At 40.7% G+C, this 27,766-nt stretch overlaps 3 protein-coding genes and 1 non-coding gene across 5 annotated transcripts; 2 read left to right on the top strand and 2 right to left on the bottom strand.

The window, feature by feature from the left end:
- Positions 1-257: 257 nt before the first annotated feature.
- Positions 258-21,469, top strand: LOC133515891 (phenylalanine--tRNA ligase beta subunit). Its single transcript, XM_061848517.1, has 12 exons — positions 258-459; positions 539-594; positions 1,127-1,281; positions 2,823-2,979; positions 4,256-4,432; positions 6,905-7,084; positions 8,429-8,598; positions 8,967-9,122; positions 9,722-9,854; positions 14,064-14,274; positions 17,050-17,196; positions 19,468-21,469. Exons 1-12 carry the CDS (start codon positions 402-404, stop codon positions 19,617-19,619), a joined length of 1,752 nt encoding a protein of 583 aa, XP_061704501.1. The 5' UTR covers positions 258-401; the 3' UTR covers positions 19,620-21,469.
- Positions 3,287-3,358, top strand: Trnaa-ggc (transfer RNA alanine (anticodon GGC)). Its single transcript has one exon. It is a non-coding gene; the product is annotated as a tRNA-Ala (tRNA).
- A 282-nt stretch (positions 21,470-21,751) lies between the features above and the next one.
- Positions 21,752-24,214, bottom strand: LOC133515890 (F-box/LRR-repeat protein fbxl-1-like). 2 transcript variants are annotated; one of them, XM_061848515.1, is made up of 2 exons: positions 23,928-24,214; positions 21,752-23,645 (listed from the first exon to the last, which is right to left on the bottom strand). In XM_061848515.1, exon 2 carries the CDS (start codon positions 23,622-23,624, stop codon positions 22,566-22,568), a length of 1,059 nt encoding a protein of 352 aa, XP_061704499.1. In that variant the 5' UTR covers positions 23,625-23,645; positions 23,928-24,214; the 3' UTR covers positions 21,752-22,565. The 2 variants fall into 2 exon arrangements, with proteins under 2 accessions (XP_061704499.1, XP_061704498.1); XM_061848514.1 differs by having other exon boundaries at positions 21,752-23,653; positions 23,928-24,212.
- A 1,818-nt stretch (positions 24,215-26,032) lies between these two features.
- On the bottom strand, positions 26,033-27,633 carry LOC133515889 (zinc finger X-linked protein ZXDB-like). Its single transcript, XM_061848513.1, is given in 2 exon segments — positions 26,033-26,206; positions 26,209-27,633. Coding segments are annotated over 2 exon segments (960 nt in total). The 5' UTR covers positions 27,085-27,633; the 3' UTR covers positions 26,033-26,122.
- Positions 27,634-27,766: the final 133 nt, after the last annotated feature.

The following is a 27,766-nucleotide window of genomic DNA, read 5'->3' as shown; positions in this document are numbered from 1 at the left end:
GTTAATATGTTGTGGGTTGTGGAATGGGCAAGTCACTCATAAACAGTAAACATTTTCAAATATGGTAGAAAGTATAGTAGGTCATATGGTAACCCTAAATCAAACTGCCCCTTTAAAAAAATTCAATGATTTATAATTGAATTGGAACATTATAACAGGTATAATTGTTATTAATATTAACAATTATACCTAAATATAACTTATTTTAATATAATTTTAATTTTGATACTCTGTGAACGACAGCTGTCCTCTGTCACTCACGTGAACGTCACCGTCAGTGTCACAAAGACGTGTACTATGTTCAACTGTGCTGGTTAACCTCTTAAGTGGAATAAAATAGTGAAATACTTAAAATATCCTGTGTTTATTATTTGTAGTATAATTATTATAACTTGGACAATATGCCTACGATATCCGTTAAACGTGATTCGCTATTCGCGGCACTGGGAAAGACTTACAGTACGATCCAGTACTTGGTTAAATGTTACTTTTATTATTTACAAGTGCATAATTTATTAACATACAATTTATTTTACAGCTGACGATGAGTTCCAAGACCTGTGTTTTGAGTTTGGATTAGAACTTGACGAAGTCGTAAGTATTAAATCACCTTCTCTATAATAATATTTTATTATCTTATAATTCCGGTAAGTACTTTTCATTTAATTTCAAAATATACTTAGTTTATATTCAGATTATTATGACTTAAGACATGTACTACGCAATTAGATGTCTAAATGTGTATAGTCTTAGGCTTGGATTTTATAATTGACTTTTAGACGACGACACCAGAGTTTTTTAGACTTAACAATGTCTTAGAGATGTCAGCTTATAATTGATTTCTTGAACTTTTACCTTTACCAGTGTGGAGAAAATGATCATTTTGGGCATTTTCGGCTCTGTGTGGCATTGCTATGAGCAATTATTAGGGTTGGCACAACATCCCTTTGTGTGCACAACCACAGATAAGATAATGACTTGAATTTCAACAACCCTAAATAGCCAAAAGGGATAATGTAATACATTAGAAAGCTTTGGTTCTGTCAATCGCTGTCGAACTTCGGTTTTGTAGGAAGTTCCTATTCTGTATCGTATTACTAATACTTATTATGTGCCTTTACTACAGACAACTGAGAAGCAGATGTTAATGAAAGAGCAAGGTGACCAGGCAGGGGCCGGTGTGTCAGAAGAAATCCTCTATCGTATAGACATCCCTGCCAACAGATATGATCTTCTGTGTCTCGAGGGACTGGTCAATGGTTTACTGGTGTTCCAAAAAAAGTAAGTTTTGCATTGGTTTCTGACAATTCTAAAAGGAATGCTTGCATATAGGGCTGTATACCTTTTTAGGGTTCCGTAGCCAAATGGCAAAAAATGGAACCCTTACAGATTCGTCATGTCCGTCTGACTGTCCGTTTATGTCACAGCCACTTTTTTACGAAACTATAAGAGCTATACTGTTCAAACTTGGTAAGTAGATGTATTCTATGAACCGCATTAAGATTTTCACATTAAAATAGAAAAAGAACTATAAATTTTGGGGGTTCCCCATACTTAGAACTGAAACTCAAAAAATCTTTTTTCATCAAACCGATACGTGTGGGTGGGGTATCTATGGATAGCTCTTCAAAAATGATATTGAGGTTTCTAATATCATTTTTTTCCAAACTGAATAGTTTGCGCGAGAGACACTTCCAAAGTGGTAAAACGTGTCCCCCCCCTCCTGTAACTTCTAAAATAAGAGAATGATAAACCAAAAAATAATATATGATCTACATTATCATGCAAACTTCCACCGAAAATTGGTTTGAGCGAGATCTAGTAAGTAGTTTTTTTTAATATGTCATAAAATTTAAAAAAAAAAATTTTCATCAAACCCATACGTGTGGGGTATCTATGGATATAGATAGCTCTTCAAAAATGATATTGAGGTTATTAATATAATTTTTTTCTAAACTGAATAGTTCGCGCGAGAGACACTTCCAAAGTGGTAAAATGTGCCCCCTCCCCCCCCCTGTAACTTCTAAAATAACAGAATGATAAAACTAAAAAAAATATATGATATACATTACCATGCAAACTTCCACCGAAAATTGGTTTGAATGAGATCTAGTAAGTAGTTTTTTTTTAATACGTCATATGGTACGGAACCTTTCATGGGCGAGTCCGACTCGCACTTGGCCGCTTTTTTTATTTCATTATCTTATCCAATACATTTTGTGTCAGACATTAATTTTGCCCAATTCTGCTGCAGTTGTGACTTATAAGTTATTACTTACTTTTAAAAAGTAACTACTTTATTTGGTTGACACTTGACAGTTATTATCCTAAGTGTGACATAAAACCAGCAAGTCATTTAGCCATTTGACTAGCCTGAGGAATGGATTTATAATTTTGTAAACCGATATGCAATAATTAAATTAAAATTACATAAATAATCATTTAATTCAGGCATAACTCAAGTAAGCCATAGTTCAATAAATATTAACTAGGATATTATGTATTTGTATTTATTGAGTCTTTCATCTATTCATTAATCAGGTTATGATTTCTTATATATTTTCCTTCGAAAAAATCATAACATGTTATCAAAAATCTTCTTTAGCGCATTCACTGCCAGAGCATCCTACACTACTTTTATAGCTGGTAACACCGGTTTTCAGCTTTGTAGAGCCTATGAACAGAGGACCCGCCTAGTGGGTTGCTGGCAGTGAATATGTTGAATTGCTTGTAAAATAATTTATATATAATGCCAACAGGTTATGGTTATAATTGTTTGCAGAGATTAGACATTATGTAATCATTGGTATAAATAATTTCAGAAAAGAACCACCTCAATATCACGTAACGAAGTACGAGGATTGCCACTCATTGCACCTGACGCCGAGCACCGCTCAGATCCGGCCTTACGCCGTCGCCGCCGTGCTCAAGGACATTCACTTCACCAAGGAGTCCTATGATAGCTTCATTGACTTGCAGGTAACAATGTTAAAGCTTAGCCACATGGGGAAATGATCCCATTTCTATACATGAGGCTGTACAGCAGCGTCAATTGAAGAATATGGTATTAGGACTATTAGGTATAAAACCTGTACTGTACCACTGTACACTGAGTAGTGTTGGTGAATACCAATCACTATTCCCTCGAAAAGAAGAAATACAAAAATTCTACTGCGAGAGGCCTATACCTCTTATGGGTTCTGGATTATGTCAATACCTTAATGTGCAGATGTCGCTAGTGACGTTGTCACAGTTGCAATGGTTAAATTCGCAGTGAATAACGGATGGTCAGCTGGCGCAATTGGTAACGCATTGGACCGGCAATCCAAAGATGTGGGTTCGAGTCCCATGTTGACCAGACTGATCATTGTTGATTTTTTCATTGTGATTGACATCTGTAATATCTGTATATACAATTTATACTTCCGCGTTTATAATATTAGTAGCGATATAGCCAAGTAACGTAAAATGAAATTTTACGCTTTAAGTGCTGGCTATACTTTTTTTTCTATGGGGCTACTAATAATACTCATTGAGACAATTTCAACAACCCCAAACACAATTAGTTTGCGTTGTTTTATCACAGAGATCTCATGGTCACCTTCTGTATCCATCATCAGAACAGCTCCATGTCATCATGATATTGCATTGTCATCTAATACACATACGTATGCAAAATTTCAGCTTAATTGGTACGGGAAGTATGTCAAATTTAGCTTTCAAGATTTGACACACACAAACATACATACATAGAGTCAGACCAAGATAAGTTGGCAGCGATTTTGACAGCCCAGATAGTGCAAGTGTTAATTTTAAACTTCAAACTTCTATGAAATTATCACGTATACTTAGGACTTGCACAGGCTGGGCTATCACTATAGCTAGAACTAACTTTACATACATAGTAACAGAGCAAATTCTTTAATAAAAGCTGGTAATAAAAACAATCTAATCTTTTGTAATTTTCGTGAAATGTACTTGACATTTATTTACTTATTTCGTCTTACTCGCGAGTCTAAATATATTTGACACTGATCTGGCCTAGTGGGTAGTGACCCTGCCTATGAAGCCGATGGTCCTGGCAATTATTTGTGTGATGAGAAGAGAACAGATATTTGTTCCTGAGTCATGGATGTTTTCTATGTAAGTCTATGCACAAAACAATCCTTCTTGAGCTTACCGTGGGACTAGTCAACTTGTGTAAGAATGTCCCTATAATATTTATTTATTTAAAACCTATATTATTTTCTATCAGGACAAATTGCACCAGAACATCTGCCGCAAGCGGACACTGGTGGCCATCGGCACTCATGACCTGGACACAATACAGGGGCCCTTCGTGTACGACGCGCTGCCTCCTGCTGACATCAAGTTCAGGGCTCTCAACCAACAGAAGGAGATGACAGCGACTGAGCTTATGGAGTTGTATTCCGTAAGTGTCATATTAGAACACTCTCAACCTGTCCGGCCTAGAGGGTAGCAGTGGTGGATCGTTCAAAGAACTCAATTCCCACCGGCTTGTCTAATTTCAGCCCGTTGAGTACTTTCACGATTGGTTCATGGAGAAAAGGAAAGCAAAACTAGCTCCGGATTCCCTACGAATATTTGTGACGCGCCGCCACTGGTGGGTAGTGACTCTACCTATGAAGCTGATGGTCCCGGGTCGAATCCTGGGAAGGGCATTTGAGTTATGAGCATGGATATTTGTTCCTGGTTCATGGGTGTTTTCTAAGTATATAAGTATGTATTATCTATTTAAGTATGCAGTATGTATATCGTCGCCGAGTACCCATAGTACAAGCTTTGCTTAGTTTGGGGCTAGGTCGATCTGTTTGTGATTTTTCCCCAAATATACAGTATAAACTTCATATAACGATTCACTCCCTATAACATCGACACTCAATTTGTTTGCAATTTTTGGCTTACTTTAGTATAAATTTCTCTCTATATAACGACAACTATCTATAGCGTCATAAAACGTTCAGTCCCTTGAGTGTCGCTATACACCGTGTTTTTATTGAATTCTGTTAACTTCGGGGCATGAATATTATTGGATTTTTTTATAAAAAGTAATTAAATGTTGCATGTAGCGTTGTTGTAATACGGGCCATACATTTAACTCAACCAAACAATTGAAAACTATGACATATCAATGACATTTCAAACATCAACCGTCCGAGATAGTACTTACGTTTAGTAGCAAATGTATGAACTCGTACTAAACACTAATCAATATGTAAACAGACCCTAAGGCAAAGGTACACGCTCGTAGGGGCCTTATAAGATAAAAATAAATTATTGATTATCTCCGAAATGGAGTTAATTAGAATACCGGTGTCTTTGAGAAACTTACTTAATTTAAGCTTAGGAATGCACCCTTGAAATTAACGGAAAAAAAACACGGTGTATAGAGTTTACACTGTACGTACAGAATGTAACAAAAATAGTCCATTATATTCTGTATCGTATTCTTATTAGGAAAAGTAGAAGAACAATTTATATGTTCTTAAACGGATCGCTACTATTTTTGTTACATTCTATATATAAATTAACCAGAATGTCAGACTCGAGTGAACGCTGGTGGCCATCGGCACTCACGTCCTGGACACCAGACAAGGGCTTTTCGTGTACGATGCACTACCACCATAAGACATCAAGTTCATGCTACTAAGCCGAACTAGAATAGATATTAATCTCTAGGGCTTCAGCTTTCTACCCGCCCAATTTAACCAAAATCTATTCAGTAGTTTATTCATGAACCATAGGTAACCGTAAGTCAGAGTTCCTTCCACATTTATAATTAAAACTTATGCTGGCGCCATCTGTAAAATACCTCTACCGGCCAACCCAATCTTCCCAGCAGCGAGTATTGTCATTTGTTCTACCTTATATATAATTACCCGCGCCGGTATGTACCGTTGCCTGATGATAAATCGAACTAATTGGGTACTTGACACATGTTGAATATTATAACAAAATTTAGTTAAATGAATAGAAAATGAGCCATCCATTATAAAAAAGTGGAATTTAAAAAATTGTATTGAGATTATAAAACAATACAAGGCTCCGAAGTCTCAAAAAAAAAATTGTTTTTGTCTTTCTATAATAGAAACGAAAATGGTACCATTCGATTCCTTACATTTTATTGAAAAATAAATGACAACTATACACATAAACGCAATATTTCAGGGTCAAAATGGCAATTTCCTTGATCTTCCATACATTTAGGACAGACTTATATGATGTGACGTCACATCACCTTATCATTTTGTTAGAGGCGTTTCAATCGTCGAGTGCGAGCGATTTGTGTTGCTTAAATGCCATGAGTCCTATATAGACATTTGATCCTCAGGAAAATCAAGATCGTTTGACATTATTTACAAAAAACAGTCAAGTAGCCAATTATAAATGTGGAAGGAACTCTGACTTACGGTTACCTAACGGTTCATGAATAAACTACTGAATAGATTTTGGTTAAATTTGGCGGGTAGAAAGCTTAATCCGGCGGGCAGAAAGATTAAGAACGGTTTTAGTTAGCAACGGCTTCTTGGTAAGCAAAGCTTTACGAAATACCCCTTCCAAAACCCTCGAAAGGGATACCGGACCGGTCCCTGTCATAAACGTTTGTCAAATCTAATAAACTGGTGATAATCGTTTGGACCTAGGTATTTGTCATTTTGACATTTCCGTTTGTTAGAAAGAGACAAAATTTAACGGAGATTTATAAGAGGATGCTAAGTTTTATGAATAAGGTAACAAGCCAAGTATACTTACCTACAACGCGTTGCGTGCATCAAGTGCATTAAAGGCAAGGCGCTCCCTCAGTAGATGTAAATAATCGCCAGTGAGCTAAAATGGACTTGTACTTTTAACTAATTTTTACAAAATCCCTCTTCACTTCCAGAGCCACGCGCAGCTGAAGCAGTACCTGGGCATCATCCGCGACAGCCCCGTGTACCCGGTCATCAAGGACAAGCACGGCGTGGTGCTGTCCATGCCGCCCATCATCAACGGCGACCACTCCAAGATTACGCTCAATACGAAGAATGTCTTCATCGAGTGCACTGCCACGGACTTGACCAAGGTACCTGGTGTCCAATGGGATTGACAACTGTAAAAGGTTTTTATCTACACACATATCATAAACCCTCTATGATGCCTTCAAAATCCGTTAATAATGGCCAACGTTACGATAAACTGTTTTGTTACAACAAATTTCTTATCTGTGATAATGTTGTGATTGCTTCATAACTACGTCAAAATCGATTTGGTTATGACATTCAAATTTGGAATATCTCTGAAAAAAAAGCAATTCGATTTGACCTCTATTCTAATATCAGTAGAGATGCCTTTTTGTTCGAAATGACATTTCAATTGCATACAATTTTGACATATCTCGCATGTTAGTTTGTATCGAATGATACGGAAATAGGGCCCCGACTCTAGTTTGTCTCTGAATTAAAAAAAAACACTACGAATGCGTGACATGCGTGACAAAAGTTTTCATTTGCCGCCATTTGACGTACAGTTTATCTTTTAATTAGTTTTAAGTATAAAATTAATATGTTTTGTTGTTTTTAAAGTAACTATAGCAAAAGTTTCGTGTAAAATGCAAATTTGCTCTAAATTAATTTTTAACAAGCAGAAACGTCTGCGAACGATGCTATTAAGCTTAGAATAAATTTAAAAGTGGAAAAATTACTGTGTTGAGTGAGACTTGAACTCACGGCCTCTGGATCGATACTCCAGCGCTCTGCCATCTGAGCCACCAAGACCTCATCCATAGGCAGCAAATTTTCCACCATATGGGTCTACGGGACCCTAACGACATCTACCGTAAGAACGTTACTCTTCTTAGACGTCTATAATTAAAATTTATTCTAAATTTGCTCGAATTTCCAGTAGTCTGGCTCTCGTGTTAGGTTTAGGTTGGTATTCCACCTGCCCAATTTCTTGGTCCAATCTGTATTTGCGTGTTGCGTGTTCACATTTTGTTGAATCAGAGAGTAAAACGCAATGCACATTGGACCAAGGAATTGGCCAGGTGGAACCACCACCACCATTAGACATGGGCCGGTAGTGCAAGATTTGCGCCGAGGCCGACTACCTACATTCCAGCAACTAGTACTCTTTGGGAATTAGGTGTTTTCGGTTGCTTTAACATCTAAACAATCTCGGCTTAGCTCTAAAAATGCTACTTTATACGTTAGCGAAGTTTGTTTTTGCGAACTAGTGCTTTTTAGTCTTAATTTTTTTTTTTTATCGAGTCGTCTTTTGTGTTTAATTAATGTTCTTTTTTATGCATGGCTTTTCATTATATATGAGACCCCTGGCAGGCAATTTTCAAAAATGTCACGCCGCCGCCGTGGATTTTTTAGTGCCAGATTAGCGAGATTGTACTGTAATAGAATTCCAAATTAATTTCCAGGCTAAAGTGGTCCTCGACACCATAGTGTGTATGTTCGCCCCGTACTGCAAGAACGAGGTGCAGCAGTGCAAGGTGTACGCACCCGACGGGACCTACGAGCTCTACCCGAAGATGGAGACCAGAGAAGAAACCATTAGCGTAGATAAGGCTAATAACTACATTGGTATCAGGTCAGTTCATCATAGTAAAGTCTGCTTCAATCGGGTTGACAGGTCGAAGCTTTGTACAGATGACGCCAGCTTAGGTTTTCCTTGTCAATCTTACCACTCAAATCTAAATTGTTGTCAAATTCTTGATTTTTTTTTATTGCCCGGATTCAAGCCCATAGAACATAACTAGAAACAGGAAATCAATTTTTTTGTATTTCGATTGTTCTCTGTTCGATTGAATTTTCTGTCTTAGAGACCTTAAGCGGCCTTACCTCGGGAGTTAAAGCTTTCTATTTCGCAAAATATCATTGATATCAGTTCCGTAATTTATTTAAAGAGGTAACAGACGTAGTTATTCTTCTTTTATAATGTAAATATATATTTCTTAGTGAAAGTGGCGACAAGCTAGCGGCACTTCTATCGTGCATGTGCTTGAAAACGAAGCACGAGCCCGAGCGAGGGCTTCTGCGCGTCAGCGTGCCTCCCTCCCGCCACGATGTTATCCACGCGTGTGACTTGTACGAGGACATCGCCATCGCCTACGGGTAATATATACTGTATATATATGTGCATATTCTGTACCCCTGTGATGTGCGGTACATATTCGATCTAGGGCTGTAATGTACAGTCACCAAAAGTATCTGATATTCTGGAAAAAAATCTAAATGTAGATAAATTTCAAAAATTCACGTTCAATAGTATATCTTTTACAGTCTTAATTGTTCTACATATAGAACTGTCACTTTTTGTTTGTACATGTGTAGATACTTGAAGCGCTGTTTGATCCGCAAACTGTACGTACGAAATTAGGCAGAAGTTTTCTTTATTTCTCCTTTTCCCTCACAACGATGATGAAGAACATTGTGTTGTCCACGGGCGGTACAGGAGTTACGAACTATTGTAAATATACCCTCGCCTTCGGCTTCGGGCATTAACTAACACTCGTTTGTAGGTACTTGTTTACCATTACCATCTTAAACCTATGTGTTTGGTGGTCAAAATTCGTGGGTTTAAACTTCGGTTGTGCTGTATAGAGCAAAAAAAACATTCTCGAAAAATACAAAAAGACGACTAAATATTCGATCAGGATCCTTATCAAGCATAACGCCTGAATTTAAAGATCCCTATGAATCGTAATGTGCAGGTACAACAACATCCCGAGACGGGCGCTGAACGTGAGCACGGCGGGCGGCCAGAGCGGCCTCAACAAGCTGGCCGAGCAGCTGCGCCAGGAGTGCGCGCACGCCGGCTACACCGAGGCGCTCACCTTCACCCTGGTATGTACACCAACAACATCCCGAGACGGCCGCTGAACGTGAGCACGGCGGGCGGCCAGAGCGGCCTCAACAAGCTGGCCGAGCAGCTGCGCCAGGAGTGCGCGCACGCCGGCTACACCGAGGCGCTCACCTTCACCCTGGTATGTACACCAACAACATCCCGAGACGGCCGCTGAACGTGAGCACGGCGGGCGGCCAGAGCGGCCTCAACAAGCTGGCCGAGCAGCTGCGCCAGGAGTGCGCGCACGCCGGCTACACCGAGGCGCTCACCTTCACCCTGGTATGTACACCAACAACATCCCGAGACGGCCGCTGAACGTGAGCACGGCGGGCGGCCAGAGCGGCCTCAACAAGCTGGCCGAGCAGCTGCGCCAGGAGTGCGCGCACGCCGGCTACACCGAGGCGCTCACCTTCACCCTGGTATGTACACCAACAACATCCCGAGACGGCCGCTGAACGTGAGCACGGCGGGCGGCCAGAGCGGCCTCAACAAGCTGTCCGAGCAGCTGCGCCAGGAGTGCGCGCACGCCGGCTACACCGAGGCGCTCACCTTCACCCTGGTATGTACACCAACAACATCCCGAGACGGCCGCTGAACGTGAGCACGGCGGGCGGCCAGAGCGGCCTCAACAAGCTGGCCGAGCAGCTGCGCCAGGAGTGCGCGCACGCCGGCTACACCGAGGCGCTCACCTTCACCCTGGTATGTACACCAACAACATCCCGAGACGGCCGCTGAACGTGAGCACGGCGGGCGGCCAGAGCGGCCTCAACAAGCTGGCCGAGCAGCTGCGCCAGGAGTGCGCGCACGCCGGCTACACCGAGGCGCTCACCTTCACCCTGGTATGTACACCAACAACATCCCGAGACGGGCGCTGAACGTGAGCACGGCGGGCGGCCAGAGCGGCCTCAACAAGCTGGCCGAGCAGCTGCGCCAGGAGTGCGCGCACGCCGGCTACACCGAGGCGCTCACCTTCACCCTGGTATGTACACCAACAACATCCCGAGACGGGCGCTGAACGTGAGCACGGCGGGCGGCCAGAGCGGCCTCAACAAGCTGGCCGAGCAGCTGCGCCAGGAGTGCGCGCACGCCGGCTACACCGAGGCGCTCACCTTCACCCTGGTATGTACACCAACAACATCCCGAGACGGGCGCTGAACGTGAGCACGGCGGGCGGCCAGAGCGGCCTCAACAAGCTGGCCGAGCAGCTGCGCCAGGAGTGCGCGCACGCCGGCTACACCGAGGCGCTCACCTTCACCCTGGTATGTACACCAACAACATCCCGAGACGGGCGCTGAACGTGAGCACGGCGGGCGGCCAGAGCGGCCTCAACAAGCTGGCCGAGCAGCTGCGCCAGGAGTGCGCGCACGCCGGCTACACCGAGGCGCTCACCTTCACCCTGGTATGTACACCAACAACATCCCGAGACGGGCGCTGAACGTGAGCACGGCGGGCGGCCAGAGCGGCCTCAACAAGCTGGCCGAGCAGCTGCGCCAGGAGTGCGCGCACGCCGGCTACACCGAGGCGCTCACCTTCACCCTGGTATGTACACCAACAACATCCCGAGACGGCCGCTGAACGTGAGCACGGCGGGCGGCCAGAGCGGCCTCAACAAGCTGGCCGAGCAGCTGCGCCAGGAGTGCGCGCACGCCGGCTACACCGAGGCGCTCACCTTCACCCTGGTATGTACACCAACAACATCCCGAGACGGCCGCTGAACGTGAGCACGGCGGGCGGCCAGAGCGGCCTCAACAAGCTGGCCGAGCAGCTGCGCCAGGAGTGCGCGCACGCCGGCTACACCGAGGCGCTCACCTTCACCCTGGTATGTACACCAACAACATCCCGAGACGGCCGCTGAACGTGAGCACGGCGGGCGGCCAGAGCGGCCTCAACAAGCTGGCCGAGCAGCTGCGCCAGGAGTGCGCGCACGCCGGCTACACCGAGGCGCTCACCTTCACCCTGGTATGTACACCAACAACATCCCGAGACGGCCGCTGAACGTGAGCACGGCGGGCGGCCAGAGCGGCCTCAACAAGCTGGCCGAGCAGCTGCGCCAGGAGTGCGCGCACGCCGGCTACACCGAGGCGCTCACCTTCACCCTGGTATGTACACCAACAACATCCCGAGACGGGCGCTGAACGTGAGCACGGCGGGCGGCCAGAGCGGCCTCAACAAGCTGGCCGAGCAGCTGCGCCAGGAGTGCGCGCACGCCGGCTACACCGAGGCGCTCACCTTCACCCTGGTATGTACACCAACAACATCCCGAGACGGCCGCTGAACGTGAGCACGGCGGGCGGCCAGAGCGGCCTCAATAAGCTGTTATAACAATATATTATTAGTTTAGACAGCAGTTTTAATTTTACAGAAAATTTACCACACTTGAAAAATAAAGGTAAGGGTAAGTCCGGGGTAGTTGGCTATAGTTTTTTAGAAAGCGATGAAAAAATAAGTTTACATTTAATCAAACAAATCCTTATTTCGTCATAAATTTTGATCAATTAGCTTTCGGAAATGAAACAAACCAAAAAATATTTCTTTTAAGATCAGCTTAAAAAAATGTAAAAAAAAATACAATTGGCCATCTCTCCCGAGGTGTCCGAGAGTCATGACCATACCATTACAGGAGAGATGGCCATAACGTAACTCTTTATTTTTTTTTAAGTATATGGTTATTTTTCATTTTTATTTTCCGAGTTCCTTTTCTTCCCAAGACCCCGTTTAGGCCACCTAACCTACTACCAGGTGTGTTTCTGTGGTGTTGTCACGTACTGATTTTTGAAAACCACTTTTTATAGATCAGTCAGCAATACTATTCGCTTTAGCACCTTTGCATACAAACTTCTATTCATTCTTTGCAGGTGACTAACTTTCTTTGTTCGGGTCATAGGTATTCTCTAAAAGTTATACGAAGGACGTGGCGACAGAAGTCACTATAACTCACGGTCTGGAAAAATGTGAACGTTCATGGGACGACATCTTTATAATTATTTGACGGCTGTCAATCGTCAGTCGTCTGCCAAGGTGGGGCCACAGTCATGTAGAGCAAATACTCGTACGTTAAAAATAATCAGGCTGCTCATTCTAACCCGCGACGTTTACTAATGGTCTGTTATCTTTAACTTTTTATCTAGACACATATCATAAACCCTCTATGATGCTTTCAAAATCCGTAAATAATGGCCAGCATTACGATAAACTGTTTTGTTTGTTACAACAAATTTATTATCTGTGACAATGTTAATTGCTTCATAACTACATCAAAATCGATTTAGTAACGACATTGAAATTTGGAACAGCTGTGAAAAAATAAGTGTTCCGTGAACAAAGTTTTGTACGGAACACTAAAAAGTAATTCGAGTTGTCCTCTATTCTAATGTCAGTCGAGATGCCTTTTTGTTCAAATTAAATGTCAATTGTATACAATTTTGACATATGTCGCATGTTAGTTTGTATCGAATGATACGGAAATAGGTACCCGACTCTAGTTTGCCTCGGAATAAAAAAAAATTGAATGCGTAACATGCGTGAAAACAAAAATTTCGTTTACCGCTATTTGACGTACAGTCATCTTTTAACTAGTTTAAGTATAACATGAATTTGTTTTGTTGTTTTTAAAGTAACTATAGAAAAAATTTCGTGTATATTTAATAATATTTCGGAGACGCCACCACATATCCACGAGTTCCGGCAAGAGAGCAACGATGCCCCAACGTTGGCTGTAATTTGGGTTAGTGAATATATCATAGAAAGTTTATAATATATGTGTAGATAAAACAGTGTATGTAACTGTACAAATTAGGCATTAAAACACTCGTGAGATCCTTTTAAGAAACTCAATTCGTTTCTTAAACCCACACTCGTGTATTTTAATGCCTTTTATTATTTAGCAGTCACATAAACTACTATTACCTTTCTCGAACCCTCTAACTCGGCGTGAAAATTGAACTGAAAAGCAATAACCTCTCTCATCTCATAAATGAGTCAGTGTTAAAGTGTTTCAGCTTCAACAGTAGAATTTCAATATTTGTCAGGTCACTATAAGGAAATTTACATTTAAAAACACCCACCACCCTAAGTATTTTCGCAATATTTGATTCTAATATTCTTATGCTTTTCGGAACCCATGCTTTACACTTTTTCAGACATGCACTGTCCACCTAACTTTTTTAGTTGTATGTTGCACCTATTTAAATAAAAGCCATTTGTTCCAGTGTTCCCGCGAAGACATCTCTACGAAACTCGGCATCCCCATCGAACAGGTTCCAGCCGTCCACATCTCCAACCCCAAAACCCTGGAGTTCCAGGTAGTCCGCACCCAACTCCTGCCCGGTCTGCTGAAGACCCTCGCCGCCAACAAGAAAATGCCTCTCCCGCTCAAGCTGTTCGAGATCAGCGACGTTGTGTTACAAGATGCGGATGCTGGTGAGCTATAGAAAAACAAATTGTTTTCACAGTTCATATAAGGGAAGCCCTTATAGAAGAGGCTTGAAAGCATTGACATATATATCTAAAGACGGGCCTTACGGACAATATGAATGGGGCCAGTACCGCGGTGTCACGTACACGAATTCGAGCCTATCGTGCAGTCTAACGCCGCAACGCGATTGGTTGATGAGTTCGTATCACGCGCGCGATTGGTCGCAACTAGTTCCGTTAGACTGCACGATTGACTCGAATTCGTGAGTGACACCACTGAACTAGCACCATTCTTATTACCCGTAACCCCTTACGTACCTAATGATTCTCCGAAAATTAATTTGCAGATTATCGATTCGCAGACAACAATTCGCTGAATATCGTTTCGCAGAGTGATTCATTTGTAGATGTAACTTTTGGTCGACTAACATTACGCAGACTCTTGGTTCACATACAGTTCAGTTCGCCTCTGTGTAAATAAGCAGAACTATTATTGGACGATTTTCATTTGGCAGAGTATTCAAAATTCAAAATGTTTATTGCAGATCACATTACACATTATTAGGTGGAGCTTATAAGTAGGTGGGTTCAGGTTCATATGTGACACCCTGCAAGGGCACAGCAATATACTTAAAACTAACATGCCTATATTAACATTATTAATCAAATTTATCATTAAAAAATTCATGTACACTATAATAACATTTGCTGACTAAAGATTTTTAAAGACTGAAGATTTTTAAATTTTTATTAAATATCGGTAATTTTTCAATATTTTTTAGGGAGTTCGGTAAGTGGTTGTATATTTTAATTAACATATAGTGAGGGCTGGATGTAACTAGTTTTAGCTTTGAGAGGGGTAATTGAAGTTTATTTAAGTTTCTATTGTTCCTTTTGATTTTCGCTGCTGTCGGAGTAAACAACTCTGCATGTTTTTTAACAAATTTGCATGATTCAAGGATATACATTGACGGTAGAGTAAGTATTTGGAGTTTCTTGAAAAGAGGTCTACACGATTCCATTTGATCAGTATTTGTTAATATTCTAACACATCTCTTTTGGAGAATGAAGATCTTATCTATGTCATTGCTATTCCCCCATAATACGAGACCATAAGTCATTCTTGAATACGCGTATGCATAGTATACAGAAAGGGCAGTTTGGAAGTCGGTCGCCCGTTTGAGATGTTGTAGTGCGTATATAAAGGAGGACAGCTTTTTAGACAGTCTCTGGATATGCGATTTCCAGTTCATGTTAGTGTCTCGATCGATACCCAGTACAGTAGCTGAATCAACTGATTCCAATTTTATATTATTGTAATTAAAAATAATTGGTAATGCCGGTTTTTGGTAAGGTTTGAATTGGATTATTTTGGTTTTTTCTAGATTGAGTTGCAGATTATGAATATCCAACCAGTTTTCGATTTTTTTCATTGTTACTGTCAGTTTATTTTCAGCTTTATTTTTATCAGAGCACGAGAACAACACCGAAACGTCATCTGCGAAGAGAGCGCTTTGCTCTTCTATTGCATTCGGTAAATCATTTATATAGAGTAATCTTTTCATTTAAGGAATATTTAGTCGATTAACGTTTCACATTTTATACATCGTTATTTGCGAAATATTTTTTTTTTACAGAAAAAAGGAAACCGACTTCAAAACGGATGAAATAAAATATTATCCGTTAATATATACAATTAATATTATTATTATTATTTGTATATGCGTTAAGCACAGTTCAGATCCGAGATCCCCGAAATGTATAAATATACAATGTGCTTGTCCACGTATAGTGGAGCCGTTAACCACGTATAGTACGATGAATTTTATCGACAAATCACCCCCCATACCTATGTTTTTCTTCAACCATTTTAAAACTGCACCCTTTCAAAGTTGTATGGTGCCATACACTACTGCACTTAGTTAATGTACCATTATCTGCCCATTTACCTAACGTACATCTAAAAATCATTCGATAGCTTATGAATTAGGGCATAAATTTGAAGCATAAATGTTGTAAAGAATTTTCCACAATTACTCGATAATTAATAACAAAAATAAAAATCGTCTTAAAAAATTTCGAACGCCTTGAACTATAAAGCTGCTTTAGTTCCAAAGTTGACGCTCATTACAGAATGTCTTGTTTGGACTCGTGTAACTTGTGAAATGTTTTAACTAGGGCTATCATTTTGATGACAACTTAGCTAGTTAATATCCTGTTCTATCATTTAACAATAAAAAAGTACAAATCAAAGACCTCGTTTTCGAAATAAAAGATAAAATGTAAAAAAAGTAAATTTTTCAAGACGATTTTTATTCGACGGTTGGTTCGCCATTCGAAAAACTTCCGCCCAGCCCAGTGGTTTGTTAACAGGCTCTCCCTAGACAAAGACATTTTGATAAATGTTCGCGTCAAAAAGGCAGCCGCCATTCTTGTGATTTTGTGACGCCATAATAGTAGGGAAGTAAAGATATAGTTCGTGTCAGATAACGTGCAGATTTGTCAAATTCAACCGTTAATAACATGAAAATACTAGTCGAGGCGCGCGTCTTCGTGAATAACACGATCTATACGTCAAATGTAAAGTGCAAATTGAACACTTGTTTCTGCTACAATGCGTCACTCATGGGACAAAAAAAGGTGGTCGGCATTTGCGGTCATGTGACATACCGATAGTATTAAAGTCGTATTTCTTATGGACAAAACTATAAAAACAATATACTGCCATGATTTAATTCGATAGATGAAACTCCCGTATTACGTCACTACTATTTCTTTCAGAAACGGGTGCCCGTAACGAACGAAGACTGTGCGCGGTGCACTGCGGCAAGAGCGCTGGCTTCCAGTTCGTGCACGGCCTGCTGGACCGCGCCATGCTGCTGCTGCGCGTGCCGCACGGCCGGGGCTACTGGCTGCGGCCCACGGAAGGTAACGGCAACACCGCCATCCTCGCCGTATCCGACGACGGCGACTCCTGCAACTGTTCTTAAGGGGCTCCCCGCGGTTTTCATCGATTTTTGACAAGTTTTGAATCGTTACTCCTACATTTGCACTATAGATAGAATAATAAGACATCTTTTAGGTAAGTATGTTCCATCCTAGACTGCATCGGCACTTTCCATCAGGTGAGATTGTGATCAATGCTTACTTTTTCGTAATAAAAAAAAGACAAACAGCTATAGGCTCTTCAATCTTTTATCTCCATTTTGGTCTGCCGGATTTTGAAAGAAATGAACACTTATTTTTTGTGTGTTTTTGAAAATTGTCTAAAAAAACATTTTTTTGTTACTCGATTGCTGTGAGGGATTTTACATGTACGAAATCTTCGTCTTTGACGTGTCTAACAACTGATCAGAGATTTTAATTATAAACTAATTAACACAAAAGTTATGGCCAAAATACCAGCTTTTCGGCCTGAAAGTGTTCAACTTTGCTAAATATCTCGAAGACAATGAGCTTTGAAGTAAATATAGGATACTACTCGTATTTTACTTAAAGCCGTTGTTGTTAATATGATAAGCTACAAAAAACATTAGAACACTAAGGGATTCCGATTGAAGGTCATTAGCGCTAGGGAGCCCCTTCATCGGAAACATGGAACGCTCTAATATGACTTGCGAAGCCAAATTTGAAAATACGATCACATGGTGCGCAATGAAGCTGGGTTGTAGGTATACGAGGGCTTCGGTCGCGTCTTACGGAGATGGCGCTTATCCAGGTCTTCCAAGCGCCGCTGCTCGTATTGCTCTACTCTTTTATGAACAGAACTGCAACTTTGCGCGCCATTCCGATCTACGCATCGCAAGTTTCTCCCAGGAATCACTCGGTATACCGCAAGTGGTCAGGTGACGTTTGAGGACGTCTTTATGGCGCAAGTACTGACTTTCCTCTTCATGAACAGCGCACTCCAGTTCATGATGACTACCATGATCTTATCAACTTATCATATGTTCGTTGGTATAGAAGCATCTTAGTAGAATGTGGAGTAAATGGCTACTTTTTTGTAAATAATGTCAATCGATCTTGATTTTCCTGAGGGTTAAATGTCTCTATATAGGACTCATGGCATTTAAGCAACACAAAGGTCAGAAATGAGAGTTAAAGTCTGACGCTCGCACTCGACGATTGAAACGCCTCTAACAAAATGATAATGTGATGTGACGTCACGACATTATATAAGTCTGTCCTAAATGTATGGAAGATCAAGGAAATTGCCATTTTGACCCTGAAATATAGCGTTTATGTGTATAGTTGTCATACAATTTATTTTCAACAAAATGTAAGGAATCGAATGGTATCATCTTCTTTTCTGCTTTTGAAAGACAAAAAAAAGCCTTGTGTTTTTTATTTTTTATATTCTCAATTTTTTTTTTAATTCAACTTTTTTATAATGGGTGGCTCATTTTCTATCCATTTAACTATAGTTTGTTATAATATTCAACATGTGTCAAGTACCCAATTGATGTCTATCATTGCACATCCTTCAGTGTTTATTGTGTCACACGGTTATTATGTACATATGTTGAAGTTGGGTGGAAGAAAATAATTTTAGTTAATTTGAAAGAAAATCTAAACTAGCTGTGGCAGCTATCTCACAATTTTAGTTTAGTTATGGCATTAGATAGATAGATAGAATACTCTTTATTGGCACACGTCAGTAAAAATATACAAGAAAAATAAACAATTGATTAAATTTAGAGGCAGACAACAGGCGGTCTAAATTGTTTATAAACGTTTGTCAAATCTATCAAACTGCTGGTAATCGTTTGGCCATATCCATCATTTTGAAATTTCTGTTTATTAGAAAGAGACGAAATTTAACAGAGGTTTCAGTTTGATGAATAAGGAGGTTAATCGTGACATGAGTGAGATAAAAAAAGGTCTGCCCTAACAACTACATACTGGCGTCGTTTGTGATAGAGACATGCCCAGAATATTATTAAAATAAAAAAGGCTGCATGAGTCTACTGCTGGTGTTCTAGGTGAGACGAAAATATTTTTTTAATGATATTGGAGGCAAACGAGCAGTCAGATCGCCTGATGGTAAGCCTTACCGCCGCCCATGGACACCCGCAACACCAGAGGGGTTGTAAGTGTGTTGCCGGTCTTTATGATGGAGGTACGCTTCCCATCCCATTCCTTAGTTTAATGTGATGCACTGTCATTAAATTAATTAAAAAGTAATGTGATGTTTCCCAGACCCCGCGTACTTCCCCGGGCGCTGCGCCGAAGTAGTGCTGCACTCCGCTGTGGTCGGCCGCGTCGGCGTGCTGCACCCCGCCGTGCTGGCCGCCTTCGACCTCTCCAACCCCTGCTCGGCAATAGAAATTAATCTCGAGCCTTTCCTCTAAGGTGCCTTCCATGGCTGGCAACCGAGTTCCCGGCGATCCGAAGTCGCCCTGAACTTTGTAGAAATTAATACCATTAGGTTGCCAACCAACTACCATCTACTGCCGGAAAGTTACAAGTACTTGTAGTGGGGGCTTGTGTGCAAAGTGCGCTTGAGTGGGGCGTGTGACGTGGCCATGTTAAAAAAACTGCAAAGGCCTCCTGCACACCCGGTGCGTGTGCGTAGACGTATTCTAATGTACAGATACTTATGAGAGACGGCACAGCGCTTGCGTGACGTGTGCGTGCACGGCTCAAAACATTTTTGCGCACGCGCACGTGCACGTCTACGCTCACACAGTGGGTGTACTCTGGCCTTAAATAAACGTATGCTGTATCAGTGTACCTACGCTACTCAAATTCCTTAGACGCTCGACGCTACGCTGCCCCGCTGAACGCTCGTGACTGAGTCCGAACACTAATTGAACGAAGCTATTTGCGGGCTCTGAGAGGCTCCACGAAATTCGCGTTATGTCAGCAGGGATGATTTTATATTTCGAAATACGGATATCGCGGCAGGGCCGTCAGTCTAACTGGAGTGCAAGCAGTGGCATAGTTAACTTATAACAATCACTCACTTTAACCTTATTGGTTTTTGTTAACCCTGCTTGCGTTTGGTATGGCTGGACCTGCCTGGGTTTGAATCCCGGTAACTCCGCTAATAGCATTTATTAGTGCGATGGATTTGTTCCATGATGATGGATTTTGTCTATAAATATCTGTCTACGTAGTCTTGCCATAAATTCTGTCCTACATGAAATGACAATTATTTTGAAAATAAAAGAAGGCTTATAAATAAATCAGGGTTATTTTTATTAATTATATTATACAGATTCTATAAAATAAAATGTATTCAAAATGTCCACCTTTTACTTTAACATACTTCTTTAAACGGTCCGGCCACTCGTCTATGACGGCACGGACGGTAGGTATCGATGGGTATTGATTGAAGCCTTCAGAAGCTTCTTGGGAACTGTGAGCATATATTTTATCATTTTGGCGGTTGAATTTCTGCTCCACGGTAAAGATTTTTTCATATATGAACAGAATATTACGATATCCGCCCTTTGCATGCCGCTGCCACAGCACTAACTCTCGTCGCTCTTATTTTCCTTAGGGCCGCTGTTAATCGCTGTCCTGTGCTCCAACGATAAGCCCCAAGATTAAGGTCTTGTTTTATGATACGCGACATAGTTCTAGGGGGAATTTTTATTTCCCTAGCCATGATTTTCTGCTTGCGTAGCGGATTTCTCCGAATTCGCTCAGCTACCGCTTCAATCACTGCCGGTGTCCTTGTTTGACGTGGTCGACCGCTCCTGGGTCGGTCGTCGACTAAACCCATGTCGTTGTATCGCTTGATAGTACAATAGTTAAATTTCTTCGTTATATTCAAAGATTTCAGCAGTTTGGAAATGTCATTCACTTGGTTGTTGCACTTGTATAACGCTATCACTGCGACACGATTCTCTTTGATGCCCCACTCCATCTTCAGGGAAACGATACCTGGATCTAAATGTACTTTTTCTGGCAGCCAAATGTCTATTTAAGCATAACCAAGAAACAGAAGTAGGTACATCAAACATTCCATTATTGAATTTAAAATGATGAAAAAGTAGGGACAATTTATGGCAAGACTATATACGTAATTATCACCAGTAAATGTTATTTTAGGCGAAGTGCAATAATAATTTATTTGTGTCAGGAGTTCAGGAGTCGGGACTAGCATTCTAGCGATGCTATTAGGGTCACTAGCATCGTCTAAATAAGTTGTAACTGATATTTATAACTGTTATCATTAAATCATTATTTATAAGTATTTGTTTTGATTTAACACTTACCTAATTAATCACCCGATTTTCGTTTTCAGTTATCATTTGTATGCAGATTATCAGGCCAATACGCGGCTTAAATGGATAATGACTTCCTGATAAATTCGTCTGACATGATTCAACCATGATTGGTTTATTTATAGTCACATTATACTCAAAAATTTAATTTAATCGAATAACGACCCATATAAACGTTAACCCGTACAATTAAAACCAAAGATTTTAGTAACTTGTATTTTTTTACACCCATTGCGAAAATGAAAAACTTTGGTTCAAAATACATTTTTTATTGAGTGTAATTGGACATTAGAGCAGCACAAACAAGTGAAGACAAAATATAGAAATCACATCGTGTCTATCTAAATACCATATTTCGTTTCACAAAGATTTAACTAATACATACCTATATATTTTATATTATAATGAGGTTGGGTGCAGTGTAAATACAATCGGCACCCTCTCAACATCTGAATAAATACTTTGTCTCTTTAAGGCACTTTTATAATAATTGACAATGCTTTCAAAAAAAGGCGGAAATAAACAATATTAAAGTATATGAAGTAGTAGTTCTAGGTACAGTCAGCTGCAGATATGTCCGACCCTCACTGCATATAGCCTGCTATGAAGTGGGTAAGTCATCTCTGCAGCTTCCTTCACATTTTATTCTACCATGTAGTCGGTAAACACCTTATCTACTTTAATACTCGTCAATAAGCAAAATACTGAAGTTTATTACTATTATGGACCATTTTAACAAGTAAACCGTCACAAGCACAACCTCTGGTTCACAATGTTTCGTTAAATTTAATATTCATAAAAGAACTTGTCAATTTGATAGCTATCTTCTAATAACAAGATCATATAATACTATGCACACAAACACATTTAATAACTAACTAAAATTTTATCATGTAATATGCTTATTTTAAGTAGAACAAATCCATTATATGGCAAATTTGTTTTATTACAAAACATCTAAAATATTACTTTTACTCTTGTAGTAATTTAAATTTATTAAACACTCAAAAGAATTCATTAAAATTCTACTAAATCTGTATAGAATCATAAGATGAGAATCATTTAGTCAAGGAGTAGTTGTATATTGAACATATTTTCTAACTCTCCTCTGTTAAAACCTGGAGCACAAATAAATGGGCACAAATAGAAAGACATTTCCTCAAGATTGGGTGCACTTGCTTTGATAGCCCGGGCGACCTGCATGGTTACGTGCGGGCAGCGGGAAAGGCTCAGGTAAGTCAAATGTTGGAACACATTATTAGTAAAATAACCAAGTAAAGCTGTGGTTGAAAAATACCCGTGTCGCAATTTGAGAGAACGCAAGTTTTTTAACCTGTTTAAGTGCAGTAAACTGGAATCAAACAGGGTTTTGCAGGTCATGACGTGCAGGACCTGTAGCACCTTGCAGTTGGATATGTAGCGAACTATATCATCATTCAATGTGTCTCCATAAATGTACAATGCTTCAAGAGTAGCTTGCTTGGTCCTCAGCAAGGATTCTAAGAAATCTGCAGGGATGTTTTTCATTTTTTCCATATTAATACTGACTAAACTGGTACAGTCGAGCATGCTGTAAAGGCTGCCATGTGTAAGAGCAAAATTCGAGAGAACCAAAGTTTCAAGATTCTTTAATTTTTCAAAAGGCAAGTGGTATACAAAATTCCCATTTGCATTCTCTGGGTTTTGTACTATTAGAGAATTACGGAAACTCAAAAATTTTAAATTAGGCCAGTATTGTAGATCGTCAAATATACAACTATCAACTTGAGATATGCTTATTTCTAGACGAGTCAAGTTAGGACAGTAGCTAATGAGGGAAGCCCTTACTTGAGAATACAACTTGAAATACTGTAATTTTACATTTTTTAAATATTTTGCTACAAAAGGCACAATGTTTTCACTTATCCTCACATAGTTTTTCATGCACACAATGAGGCGCGTGTTGTCCCACACACATGGAGTGAGGCAGAGTTGCTGCCATCTCAAACAAACTTTTGCTACGGCCAATAGTGATTCAAAATCTATTTTAGAAAAAATGTATATAAGCAGTTCATTGGGCAGATCATTTATAGTTAATGTGCTGCAGCATTGTTGGCCCCCCGTCATCTCGAGGTGCACCATCCTTACACGCAGCACGCACTTCTACAACCCTGAAAGCATTAGGCAACTTATAGTCCAAATAGAGTCATCTCATTGGTAAATTTGGTATGCATATTGATGTTCTAAGGATGTAAACATGATTGCTAATAATGCCACCCAAGTTAAAATTGCTGAAACCAACAAGTGTGTCTGTAGAACGCACGGGCAGGTAACAGAAAGGTCGTGAACCTTGAAATCGGTGCCAACAGTGGCAGCAACCATAAGGTAAACAAGTATTTCATACAATCCTGCCCAAAACAAACCTAATACAGTTGTTAACCGTACCTTGTGATCACCTTGCTTCTTATTCGCGAGAATTGTACTGTTTGCTTTATTAAAATCATAATTTATGTAAACTTTGCTTCTAAATATAGACACGACGATCACAACGTAACAAAACAGGACCCGAATAACCAATCTTCATGTGGGTTTACACTAGACATTTTACTACCAAAAGGAAAGGCAAATATAATATTTAAACTAAATAATTAAAAATAACTTTCATCTTCACATATTTTTTATGACGTTCTATGTTCATTGACAGGCAGCGTTTAGTTGTCAACGGTTCAACAGCAGCGCTGCTTGAAACTACGTTCAAACAAATATGTAGTTCTACTAATTCATGCTATGAGTTCAAAAAAACGGAATTCATTTATAAAATATAATATAATATCAATTATAAAATACATAAGAATATGTAAGATCCAAAACCCAAACGATTTTCCACATAATGCTCAAAAATTTTAAAACTGACAAAATTAAACGTTATAGGTATATAGGTAGGGATGCCATACGTCCGTATATACGGGACTGTCACCATATTTAAGCATCGCGTCCCGTATTTTTAACTGTCCCGTATATCAATGCCGCTGTAGAATATAGGGTGGAAGCGAAAAAAAAATATCCCCTTTTCGCCACCCTAAAAAAAAATTAGTGTTTGTTTTACTGCTTTATTGTATCGTATTCTAATCTATTATCCATGCCAAATTTCACCTTCCTAGCATTAACGATCACGGAGCAAAGCCGCGAACCGACAGACGGTCAGACAGACAGACAGACGACATGGCGAAACTGAGGAGTGGTGGAGGTGGTGGTTGCGGCCAGGACCCACTTGGTTTGAATGAACATTGAAAAACATCTGTTTTGCAATAATCAAAAATTAAAAATTATTTGTGCCTTTCCATGAGAGAAGGGTCCTTATGCTCATTTCCAGTTATACATATATATACGGATATAAACGTTTTTTTTATATAGTTTTTTTTAACATTAAAGTCAAAATCGCTTACCTTCTAAGCGATTTTGAAATGATTTTGAAGTGTCTTTTTATTGAAAAACACTTTTTAAAAATAAGTCACGGCAAATATGTAACAATTATAAATCATAATATACTTAGGTATATGATCACGTGCCATATTGCGGAATTTCATTGGCACCAAATTTTTCATACTAAACTGAACTGTTGCCCTATACATCAGAATAAAAGCGCCCTCTTGACAATGATCTTGATCATATATTTCTGGTCAGCTTTAGGCAGGTAATTACTTCTATAAGAATAGTTACAGATTTTTAAAAAGCGTTTTTAGGGTTCCGTATTAATAAAAAAAAACGCGTCTTGCGGTTCAAAGATGTGTTGAAACGGCATATGAAGAGAGCGTATATAGAGCCAACGAAGTGGGAGAGTCTAGCCAGTGACCGTCCACGTTGGAGGCATATTGTGCAGACTCAGGTGCGTCAGTTTGAAGCCAGGCGGCTCACAGAACTCGACGCTAAGCGCGACGAGCTGAAGGCCAGACCACCTGCGGCCATACTTTACAATTATGTCGGAGGGGTGCTGACTTGCAACGAGTGTGGTCGTACATTTGCTGCAAAAATTGGCTATATCAGTCACCTGAGAGCGCACCAGCGACGCTCTCAGCGGTAGAACGCAGTCGCTGTGGTCGAAAACGGCTAGGAGAGATGATTAATAAAAAGACGTCAAGAATGTTTACCTTTTTTCTAATGCTAAAAAAAACGAACTACCTATAATACATACTTAAAAAAAAATTCTACGTAATAATAATAATACATGTTGGAATAGATGTGTCTTTCCAGCTTAGTTTTACTCGTATAACTACGTTAAGTATTTCTATGTTAAAATTGGTTTTAAAGTTTTGTTAAAAAGGGTCCTTCTGCTAAAGTGCGCACATAAATCATAATTTTAATTAATGAAAACATAAGGATTATAAAGTAATGGACTCATAAAATGTTAATGTTAGTATGTACCTACTTAAGTATATGCCTATATACATTATACAGTTACATTATATAATATACACTGTTGGAAACATGCATTTCACAGCAATGTCTCATATACGGACAGTATTTTTTTTATCTGTGCTATGAAAAAAGAATCGCCTTTTTTATCAAACACTAATAAAAACAAATATAAAAGAAGAGCTATTATACACACAGTAATTAATTACACAATAGAGGTAGATAATTTATTTCTTAAATATTGGTGGCAAGTACGTTGCAGCCGGGGTGGACACGGTGCCTGGAGTTGGCGCAGGTGACGAGACAGGGGGCAAGTATCCAGCTGTTGGGGGAGGTAGCGGAGACGGGGTCCCGGCTGGAGGGGGCGTACCGGCTGGGGGCGGAAACTGAGGGGAAGGAATCGGCAGGAAATACCCGGCGCCGGGATCCAGCCCTGGCGGAGGCGGTGGTGGAGGTGGGGTTGGGGCTGGAGTGGAGGGGTTCGGCGGCAGATACGAGGCGGTCGGAGTAGGCGCTGGCGTTGGGCTCGCCCCAGGAGTTGCGCTTGTGCCTGGAGTCGGGCTAGATCCAGGAGTGGGGCTAGTGTAACCCCCGTGCTTCCGCCTATTGAGACGCTTTCACCCCCGACAGGTGGCAAATACTCCGGTGCGTTAGTAGATACCGTGCCTGGTGAACCTGGTGTTGGGCTTGGCCGTGGCGCTGCGGTTGTGGGTGCATCGTAAGAATATCCAGCACCTGCACCAGCGCCGCCGCCGCCACCGCCACTACCACTACCGCCTCCGCCGGCACCACCACCTGCTCCACCGTAGCCTCCACCGCCCCCGCCCCCGCCCCCGCCATAGCCACCGCCTCCTCCCACTTGCGCTCCTCCATAACTGTAGCCTCCGGCCGTTGTCGTTGTGGTCCCAGCAGTGGAACCCGTGGTGGAGTACCCTATGTCCACGGAGCCGCTCGCGGGCGCCGGGTACGCGTAAAACATCTGCTGCGCGCCACCTCGTGTCCTGTCAACATTAGGGGCTTGAGTGCCTTGTGTAGGTGCCCCCGTTGTCCGAGGAGGTAAATCGAAGGATATACTCGGTCTATTATACACGTACCCGGCTTGTCGCTTTGCTCGGACATCTTCGGAAAGAACACTGGATACTAGAAGCGAAGCGTGTAGAAGTGTTAAAATCAATGATCTTGCAATCATTGTAAGTATAAACTGGGAGTGGTGGCTGACGACCTCATAGATACTGGTGCAACTAAGACGATCTGCAGAGTGCGTAGCCCCTTTTATAATAATTTAAAGGAAGTTGTGTTCGTCAGCCGGGTTGTGAAATACCGCAGTTAACCCTAAAACGCTTAGGTGTCGAAAATAACTAGCTAAATTTAGGTCCCATTGTATTCATGAAAAACAACTGAAACGTTCATGGTAAAGTGATCACCTAAGTTCATGTAACTCATCTTTTGAGCACTAAAGTATAATTTGAATTTTATGGACAGATTCAAAACTCCAGGAGCAGCAATATGTTGTGTGCTTTGATTAAAGTAAAATAGCGGTAAGCGCTATTTTACTTTAATCAAAGTTTGTGTGGTCTAATTTCACTCGAGAAACTAATAGAAAGTGACGTGGCTATTTTGTGTTTGTAGCGATGTCACAGCCGAAACGAATTTTCATGGTTTGGTCATTTTCCTGACTAATCTGATGATAAATATTCAATATTATTGGACAGGTATTTAAAATTAATTGTAAAAAATTCTTTACAGTACATATGGGGCTACTTTATAGCACTAGTGCGAGAAGTAGCATATTACGTTACTGTGTCGAACATTTAAAGGGCCATATGTACTGTAAAACGTTGTACGATACATGTGCGAATAGGTAATTCGCA

The sequence above is a fragment of the Cydia pomonella genome, chromosome 3 (genome assembly GCF_033807575.1).
Source record: "Cydia pomonella isolate Wapato2018A chromosome 3, ilCydPomo1, whole genome shotgun sequence".
NCBI lineage: Eukaryota > Metazoa > Arthropoda > Insecta > Lepidoptera > Tortricidae > Cydia > Cydia pomonella.
Note: the sequence above shows the minus strand (reverse complement) of the source record. Positions and strands in the feature narration are given on the sequence as shown.